At 39.0% G+C, this 10,452-nt stretch overlaps 1 protein-coding gene across 1 annotated transcript in view; it reads right to left on the minus strand.

Annotated features, from left to right (window-relative positions):
• Positions 1–232: 232 nt before the first annotated feature.
• TGS1 (trimethylguanosine synthase 1) overlaps positions 233–10,452 on the minus strand; it is a 50,346-nt gene continuing 40,126 nt past the window's right edge. Inside the window, 1 exon segment of the mRNA XM_017861653.1 lies at positions 233–1,113. Within this exon segment, the coding sequence (XP_017717142.1) occupies positions 991–1,113 (123 nt within the window). The 3' untranslated portion in view covers positions 233–990.

A 10,452-nucleotide genomic window follows, 5' to 3' on the forward strand; every position in this document is an offset into this window, starting at 1 on the left:
TATATAACAGCTATTTTTCTAGTCTAATTTTCCAGTATTTCTTGGAAATTCCCCAAATTTATTTCAATTCCCTAATCTTATCCCAGCCAATATCATGTTCTGTTTAATGTTTAACATGCTCATATTATTAAAATATAGAAGTCCCAGGTCTAACCTTCAATGGACAGAGTTGTATGTCACTATATTTTGCCCCAACACACTTTTAGATGAATAATTAATCAACACATATCCCTTTTGCTTTCATTGCCATTTTAATAAAAAAAGAATATAAACTCCTATATTACAAAATATATTTCGTATTGATGCCGCAATGGAAATTTTACAAACAGACTTTATAAAAGGGTGTCAAGAAGCCAATTCCAGATGAAGCAAAGACATGAAAACAGGAAAGTTCTAGAAAAAGTCTAAATAAATGTATTCATATTGTATGAGTGGAAAAGATACTTCAAAAGGACGTCCGTAAGGCTGGGCACAGTAGCTCATGCCTGTAATCCCAGCACTTGGGGAGGGTGAGGTGGGTGGACTGACTTGAGCCCAGGAGTTTGACACCAGCCTGACCAACATGGTGAGACCTTGTCTCTACAAATAATACAAAAATTAGTCTGGTGTGGCAGTGCCCACCTAAAGCCCCAGCTATTGGGGAGACTGAGGCAGAAGGATTGTTTGAGCTCAGAAGGCTGAACCTGCAGTGAGCTGTGTTCAAGACACTGCACTCCAGCCTGGGTGACAGAGTGAGATCCTGTCTCAAAAAAAAAAAAAAAAAAAAAAAATTACAAAGAACTCATAAATATTAATTTTGTATAATTCCTCTAAAGGAATTATTCAAAGATCTCAAAATATTTCACTGATATCTGAGTCTTGTAAGTTTCCATTTCACACAGTGATATAAGACCATGGGTAGAAAATATCAGCGAATAAAGGAAGACATGCCAAATGTCTCATCTGAATGTTTTGATCACTCCATGATCTTTGGTTCTCACACTGCTGCAGTTAGGTTTCAGAGGCTGGTCTTCGAATTAGGTCACCAAAATATGCAGTGATTGTCTTCAATTTATTGTTAAGGAAGTTCTGTTCTATTTCCACTTGCCCTCCAGGCCCAGCTAAGGATGCCACCTAAAAAGATGAACAGAAGAAAGTCACACACACACATAAGCATAATTTCAAAAGTCTTCCATTCGTACTGTTTTATCAAATAATAGGAAGACTCTGGCTTTTAAGTCCTTTGAATAACGAGGCATCTCAAATGTTCACTGCTACTTCCCAGGCGTCGATGCAGTATTTGGAGGTAGGAAAACTTGTTGTTTCAGGTCCTTTTGATATTATAGGAAAGTTCATGGTGTTATGCTGTTGTATAGGACTTGATCTCTCCAATGCCATAGCTAAAGAACTCAGAGGAAGAAAAAAATGAACAAATCCTTCCCAAACATCAGATTTATTAAAATTTTATTTTATTTTAAATATTAGAGGCAGGGTCTCACTTTGTTGCCCAAGCTTGTCTTGAACTCCCGGTGTTAAGCATTCCTCTCACCTCTGCCTCCCAAAGTCATGTTTATTTATTTTTTTTGTTTTTTGAGATGGAGTCCTACTCTGTCGCCCAGGCTGGTGTGCAGTGGTGCGGTCTCGGTTCACTGCAATCTCTGCCTCCCGGGTTCAAGGAATTCTCCTGCCTCAGCCTCCTGAGTAGCTGAGATTACACGTGCATGCCACCATGCCCAGCTAATTTTTGTATTTTTTTTTTAGTAGAAATGGGGTTTCACCAAGTTGGCCAGGTTGGTCTTGAACTCCTGACCTGGTGGTCTGCTCGGCCCAGCCTCCCAAAGTGCTCGGATTACAGGCCACTGCACCTGGCCTAGGTTTATTTTAAAAATATTATTACTATTTTCTCACCCTTTTCCTCCTCCTCCCTAGGTTTATTTCTTAACAAAAATATTTAAATATTATTTCCCTTTCCTGAAAGCCTTTGTCCTGTTCATCTTACTGTCTGCATCTCACCCTCTCATTCATTCAACAGTATTTACTGAGTACCTGATACATAATCCTAGCTCTGATTCAGGCCAGGATCCCTACTCTCCTGAGGAGTCTAGCCTCTAGTAACTTTTCCTTCTCTCACTGATCTCCTTTCTTTTCTCCCACCTTGGACCACTTCTTCTACCTGTTGCCCCTTTGTGTATTTTAAATGCTTTCTACAACAATTTTGGTAAAATACATTGCTCTTTTTGAGGTCTACCAGAATACAGTGACTAACTCCTTTATTAGGAAGCTGAAAGCACTGCTCCTTCCCCACCTCCACAGTTAGCATCAAAAGGATGCTAGCCAAATGACCAGCATTTGACAGGGGAATGGGGCAGTTAGCTGCTAAAGATTCTTTTGTTCCATGACAGTAATGCTTGCACTCACCTTGGTACATTATAAAGTAGTAATGTTTTACCCTAAGTTCTTATACAGGTAAGGTTTTGTTTTTGTTCAGTACTTTTTTCAACCAAACTCTCAGAAATCTTTTAAATAGCAAATACGTTATTTTCTAACTCATGATTATTTCACCAGAGATCAGTTTTTCAGGGTAGTAAGAGGAAAGATCAAGAGAAGGCAGAATGCAGTGGAGAGCCCTGACAATCAGAGAATAGAATAGAAGAGAAGACACAGCAATAGAAAAAAGCACACCCAAAGTATTAGGGACAGGCATAAACAACAAGAAACAAGCATTTTCTGTAACTGTAATCAGCAAAATTATAGTTGTATATTTTGTAAAGAGAGGTGCTCAGTCAGTCTGGTTTGGTTTTAAGGGTTGAGAGAATGTAATCTCAGTGGTGGTATGCATACTACTCCAGCTTCTGGTAGAAGGGAAGATTTATTGTGCATTTCCAGTGAGTATGTAAAAAGTCACAGACACAGAAATAGGGAATAATCAACCAGTCATTCCATGGTACACTATGTGAAAATAAGTCAAATACAGTATCCCTTATAATGATTAAAAGCACCCCCCCACTATTTTTTTTGTTTTTTTTTTGGTAAGGAATACTTAAAGTGAAACTAGAAATGTAAAAAGAGCCAAGTAGACTCACAGTAGCAATTATTAGGAATAAATGTTTTAAATTCTATTTTGGTATCTTTATGCCAGTCTGATTTTTTTACAAGAAAGGGGCAAAAAAAAAAAAAAAAAGTAGTTTTGTCTTAGCCAATAAAAGCCATTTTTGAAGTCCTTTTCCACAATAGATTTTCCTTTGAGATATAACCCAAATGTAGCATTTCGCGTGCCTTTTTAATAAATAACTTAAAATCTCCCAGTTCTACCAATAATTTGCTGCATTAATTTAAAAAGCCATTTTTAGGCCAGGCGCGGTGTCTCATGCCTGTAATCCCAGCACTTTGGGAGGCTGAGGTGGGCGAATCACGAGGTCAGGAGATAGAGACCATCCTTGCTGACACGGCGAAACCCTGTCTCTACTAAAAATACAAAAAATTAGCCGGGCGTGGTGGCGGGCACCTGTAGTCCCAGCTACTTGGGAGGTTGAGGCAGGAGAATGGCGTGAACCCAGGAGGCAGAGCTTGCAGTGAGCCGAGATTGGGCCACTACACTCCAGCCTGGGCTACACAGCGAGACTCCATCGCCAAAAAAAAAAAAAAAGCCATTTTTGCTGTTGTTAAGAAAGCCATTAAAATAGGCTTTGGCTTTCTAAATCCGAAAAATAGGAATACTGTCTATCTCCCTAAAAGAGCATTTTAAAGAAAAGAAAACCATTTCTGAGGTTTACTTGAAAAAAAAAAAAATAATAAGGTACTATAAATATAGATAATTATTATTTCTTATGTAAGCCATAAATAGGATTACACAAAAACCAATTTCTGAGAAGATAGGGTAGTTTTTTTGGTATCTCCTAATACCTTTCAGAGGGTTGTCTAGATGTGGCTGCTTGGGATTACAATAAAAACCAGAGGTAAGATGGGAGTTTTCTCAGAAATCGTTGAGTTCTGAAGTCTGTGCAAAAGAGTTCATAAATTACTTTATTCAATAACTATTATTGAGAGCTTACAGGTAATCTGTCCTAGGTAGTGTAGTATAGCAAAAAACAAACAAAAATCCCCACCTTCATGAATTTTACATTCTAGTTGGGAGAGTCAGATGATGGACAAATAAAACAAATATTGTTCCTAATACTGAAGAAGAGGGTGAACCTATGTGACAAAATATAGTGAGAAAACTCTTATCTACTTAGTGTTTAGAAACAATTTTTTTAACTTAACATGTTATTTTCATGTGTTCTGATTACGAATAATTTCTAACTTTAGCCTTTTGTACTTTTCACATTTTCACAACTACATATATTTTAAAAGTTAGAATTTTGGAGTTGGAAAGACTATAAATTTAGTAATTCAAGCAAATAACTTTGCTTCAGACAAATTTAATGAATGCCATTTTCTAGCTGTCCTTATTTTTCACTAGAAGGTTTAGCTGGCAAAATGTTATTTGGTTCCCTCCCCTTTCTTAGAATTTAGTGAACTGTGAGAGGAAGAGAGGGTAGGAAGGACGGAGAGAGGGATAACGGCAGGTAGAAACAGATAAAGATTAGCAGCTCTGGATTACTTTCCACTTTTTGGCATATTACCTAAATATATTAATTTTACCAAAATAAATCCCATTTGGAACAAAACTAGAATTAAGGACTGAACTCTCGACTAGATTTGACATCAGGCAGTAAAGTTATTTGGGGACTGGGAGAGGAGAAACAGAAAAGATCACAATGAAGGTGTTAAAGTACAGAAGATTTAAGCATCAAATATACATTCAAAACTGCATTTTTTTTTCTTTTTTTTGAGACGAGTCTGGCTCTATCACCTAGGCTGGAGTACAGTGGCACAATCTCGGCTCACTGCAACCTCTGCCTCCTGTGTTCAAGCGATTGTCCTGCCTCAGCCTCCCGAGTGGCTGGGATTACAGGCACCCACCACTGCACTTGGCTAATTTTTGTATTTTTATTAGCGATGGGGTTTCACCATGTTGGCTAGGCTGGTCTCAAAACTCCTGACCTCAGGTGATCCACCCGCCTAGGCCTCCCAAAGTGTTGGGATTACAGGCATGAGCCACTGTGCCCGCAGCAAAACTGCATTTTTTCAAAAGAAACTGAATTTAAAGTAAAAGTGCATGACAACTCAATGAGAGAAAATAACCTCCCAACTGCATCCTACTGGAAGAATATATAATAATTACTAATCACAGATATACTTTACTACAAGAAAGACACAGAAACATCAGAGCACTGAAAAATGCCCTATTACTAAATGGAAGAGACTGTATCTATGATATGCAGAAATGTGGGTAGAAAATAACTGTACCAGATAAAAATAAAGAGCATTTTATGTGGCCTTCAGATCTGTGTCAAATACAATGCTAGCAGCAGCAAGCATCTGAAATACTGGCTGTGACTACAAACCTAATGTCACACAGGCCAAGTAAGTGCCTTACCACTAGTTCTTTTTGTCCCTCTTTTCTTTTGCTAGATCCAACTAATAACCACACGAAAATAAAACAAAGTTGGGAAAACATTTCTGGTAATTAAAAGTTCTCTGGGAGGTGAAAGAAGAAAATATTTTTTAGTCAGCAGAAAATCAGGCATCATTCAAACTTAAAAATATTCATTAAATTAGTTCCATTCTCTGCACATGGTAAACAGAAATGAGATTTCTATGCTTAAGTAAATAAATCTTAAAGCCACCATCATCAACAGGAACACCTGGTGCTAGGTCAAAAAAAATTCTTCCAGGCTGCCGAGCACAGTGGTTCACGCCTGTAATCCCAGCACTTTGGGAGGCTGAGGCGGGCAGATCACCTGAGGTCGGGAGTTCGAGACCAGCCTGACCAACATGGAGAAATCCCGTCTCTACTAAAAATAAATTAGCCGGGCATAGTGGTGCATGCCTATAATCACAGCTATTTGGGAGGCTGAGGCAGGAGAATGGCTTGAACCCGGGAAGTGGAGGTTGTGATGAGCTGAGATCAGGCCATTGCACTCCAGCCTGGGCAACAACGGCAAAACTCCGTCTCAAAAAAAAAAAAAAAAAAAAAAGTTCTCCCAGGCATCACAAGCTAACTTACACCGGTGTCCTAAAAGGAGGCTACCAGGCCAGTTACAGTGGCTCATGCCTGTAATCCCAGAACTTTGAGTGGCTGAAGTAGAAAGACTGCTTTAGCCTAGAAGTCCAGCCTGGGCAACATGGTGAAACCCTGTCTCTACAAAAATAGCCAGGCGTGGTGGCCCGTGCATATGGTTCCAGCTACTCTGAAGGCTGAGGTAGGAGGATTGTTTGAGCTTGGGGGGTTGAGGCTGCAGTGAGCTGTGATCATGTGGCTGTACTCCAGCCTCGTGGATAGAGCGAGGCTCTGTCTCCAAAGAAGGAAAAAAACCCCACCAAAACCCAAAAACAACCAGTTCACTAAGTTCTGTCCTTCACTCATTCTCAGAACCAGATACTGGAAACATGAAGACTGTTCAACAAATTACAGAAAGCACAGGCTATCAGTACAGGACTGGCAGATAGCACTGTGTGGCGCAGAAGAGCTGGGTATCCCTCTAATTTCTATCTTCATCATTTAGTGAGAAAAGTTACCCACAGTAGTGAAGGAGATACAAGCTATATTTAGAAGCATTTCAGTAAAACTGCATTTGTGTCTTCCCAAGTCAACTATGAGGCCAATCAGTTCCACAACCCCTCTAGAGCATGACAATATATACGGTTTAAGAACAAACGATTCTGCTCTAATTGTGCAGCAGCAAACTTGCCAAGGGAAAAGCTGGCTAGTAAAAATTAGAAACTGATCACATATTTATCATGAATTGCAGTGTATGATTAAGCAGTGATTTCACTAAGAATCGAGTTGGTCTAGAACACTGGGAACTGGGCTGGACACGGTGGTTCATGCCTGTAATCCCAGCACTTTGGGAGGCTGAGGTGGGTGGATCACGAGGTCTGGAGATCAAGACCATCCTTGCTAATATGGTGAAACCCTGTTTCTACTAAAAATACAACAAAATTAGCCGGGCGTGGTGGTAAGTGCCTGTAGTCCCAGCTACTCGGGGGGCTGAGGCAGGAGAATGGCGTGAACCCGTAAGGCGGAGCTTGCAGTGAGCTGAGATCACGCCACTGCACTCCAGCCTGGGCCACAGAGAGATACTCCATCTCAAAACAAAACAAAACAAAACAACAAACAAAAAAACTGAGAACCAGGCTGGGTGCAGTGGTTCATGCCTGTAATTCCAGCACTTTGGGATGCTGAGGTGAAGAATAGCTGGCAAACATGGCGAAACCCCATCTCTGTAAAAAAAATATAAAAACTAGCCAGGTGTGGTGGTGCACACCTGTAGTCCCAGGTACTCGGGAGAGAGAGGTGGGAGAATCGTTTCAGTCTGGGAGGCTGCAGTGAGCTGTGATCATACCACTGTCCTCTAGCCTGGCTCTGTCTAAAAAAAAAAATTGGGAACCAATTACTGAAAGAGTCAAATTCTACTTATTGCTCCAATCTCATGGTGAGCTAATATTGTGGTAACAGATAAATCTGTTTCTTCTTGGTAACGAACACTGTGTCAGTGGGAGACAGCAAGGTGTAATAAGACTGTCACTGTGCGGCAGAATGACCAGGCAAATCCCCATACCTCCAGAGTTTAGCCACCAATGAGATCAGGTGCTCCAGAAACATACTGCTCCAGAATCTCATGATGAGTCAATGAAATGGCTAAGAGGACACTGTACATCCTAAGCATGTATGCCAGCTCCTATGCTGTAGATGTATAGTGTATGAATGCAGGGTATTGTTAGTGTAATAGGATGAACGCACTGGAGTGCTATGAGTTGTAAAGGCTATTTTCAAGTAACTAGCTTAGAGTCTACTATTCCAACATGTACCAGAAGCCCAATCCAGTTCTTAGCCTTCTTTTTACTCTCTCATGCTTCTGGTTCCTAAACCTGGACTAATGTTACCTACCTATACGAGAGAGCTACTATTAGATTAGATTTCCACCATATTAACTTAATTCAGAAAAATTTGACACAAATTAAAAAAATCGAATATTTAGAAACCAGTTAGGGCCCAATCTTCCATTTATTAAATACACAGATACTATAATTACTCAGAATATTTGCAAATAAATCTGTGACAAATTTTATTGTATTTAGCCAAAACCACCAAAATGCTAATAAACTGAATTTAGTTATATTTAAAACATTTTCCACATAACAATATTACCTAATAGTTTTTCATATTTACAAACAGTTCATAATTCAAATACTTACAATTCTATTCTTATATATAAGTTTTAGAAATATTACCTATAAATAAGTACCTCATTCCTATCGACCTATCTATCCATCTACCTACCTACCAAAATAAACTATTAGAAGTGACTGTTACAATAAGGAACGTTTCCCTTCCTAGACATTATAGAACAAAATATAAAAAGACAATTGGAGCCTCAAGTACTCTGCCAACTAAGGAGAGATGAGGGCCAGGCGTGGTGGCTCAAGCCTGTAATCCCAGCACTTTGGGAGGCCGAGGTGGGCAGATCACGAGGTCAAGAGATCGAGACCATCCTGGCCAACATGGTGAAACCTGTCTCTACTAAAAATACAAAAATTAGCTGGGCGTGGTGGTGTGCGCCTATAGTCCCAACTACTTGGGTGGTTGAGGCAGGAGAATCGCTTGAACCCGGGAGGCAGGCAGAGGCTTCAGTGAGCCGAGATTGCGCCATTGCACTCCAGCCTGGGTGACACAGCAAGACTCTGTCTCAAAAAAAAAAAAAGAGAGATGAATCCCATTATTAAATCTAACATCAATTTTATACTTAGGGTTTATTTAATTATTAGTTAATTTGTAAACTTCTCCACTTTATGAGGAAATAAAAAAGGTAGGGTTTGCCTGGCCCAAATGTTACCATGACATGTGCCTGGGGAAGCCATGGAAGGGTAGTGTGTCTGCTAGACAAAGGCCAGGAATTAACATGATACAGTTCATTTTTTACATAATTCTTAGGGATGTTGCTTAATGTTGCCCTGCTCTCTGTATTGGCAAGATACATACTATAATATAAAGATAAGTAACGTAAATTATCTTACCTGGAAAGTACAAACGCTATCACTCTTCTGAGACTAGATGTTTTATGTCTAATTATAAAATTAAACAAGGATAAGGAGCTGCCATATCAAACAGACCAGCAGACTTCCTCTCTTCATTCCTGCCTTGGGCTAAGAGACAAGACTCCTTATGTCAGAGATTCCACCCACAAGGATTTCACACAAAGGTGGTGTTTGATAATTGCTGCCTACACCTTCCTTTGGGAAGGACTAAGTCCTTGTCTGTTCAGAGATTTTATCTATTAATATATTCAATAGGTTTACCACTTGAAAGAGAAACCTTTCATGTTTGCGAAGCATGGTAAATCCAAAGCTAGAATTAGTTGGAATTCTCCGGCTGTCCAAGGAGGGAAAGAAAGGAAAGCACGGCAAGATACAGGCATCAAGCAGATAAAATATGTTTACTCTGGGCTTTTTTAATTGGATTTGAGATCCTAGCATTTTAGAAAGCTGAGGCAGGAGGATCACTTGAGCCCAGGAATTTGAGGTTGCAGTGAGCTATGATCATGCTACTGCACTCCAGTCTGCGTGACAGAGAGAAACCCTATCTCCATTAAATAAATAAATAAATAAATAAATAAATAAATAAATAAATATTAGTTCTTGGGTTTCAACAGCAATTTCAAACAGTAAGGTATATACCTTACCTCCAAAGGGCCTCTCACAAAAAGATATTTTTCTAAATTACTCAGTTCTTAGCAAGAAATGCATGTCTTGGAATCATCTCTGAATAGAAAAAAGGAATAGAAGATTGAGGTAATAAGGGACCTAGAAAAACATTTCACTAGATACAGAAAACAATTAGCATCATCTCTTACATGGAAATATTTGAGATAAGTTGCATTTGTATTGAGTCCATGCTATTTAGGATGATACAAACATTATCTAAGAGTACAATCTCCCTGGATGGGAAATTAACTATCCTTCACAGACATTTCTATGAGAAAAATGCAGCCTGAGTTTCAAAGAGTAGACTGTGACACACTTGGGAACCCAAACCATCCATAAATTCAGGTTGTTGTAACATTCTAAAAGTTCCTTAACAAAAAAAAAGTCAATTTCTTTGCAACTGTGATTTCTCTAAACTTTTAGTACTGTCTCCTGTCATTAAAAAGTTCCTACATATGGATACATTTTCTTCATTTAAAAAAAGTTGATTTCCCATTGTAATCTGATCTAAATTTGATAGCAAAAAAAAAAAAAAAAAAACACTTGAAATAATAATAATAATAAAAAAAAATACACTTGAAATCTCAGTCTTTCTTAGTTTCATTATTCCCTAGTGTCATTACTCCCTCTAGAGGCTAAAAACATGAATCACCAACTCCAATT

This window comes from Rhinopithecus bieti, unplaced genomic scaffold (genome assembly GCF_001698545.2).
Source record: "Rhinopithecus bieti isolate Rb0 unplaced genomic scaffold, ASM169854v2 scaffold_62033, whole genome shotgun sequence".
NCBI classification, from domain to species: domain Eukaryota; kingdom Metazoa; phylum Chordata; class Mammalia; order Primates; family Cercopithecidae; genus Rhinopithecus; species Rhinopithecus bieti.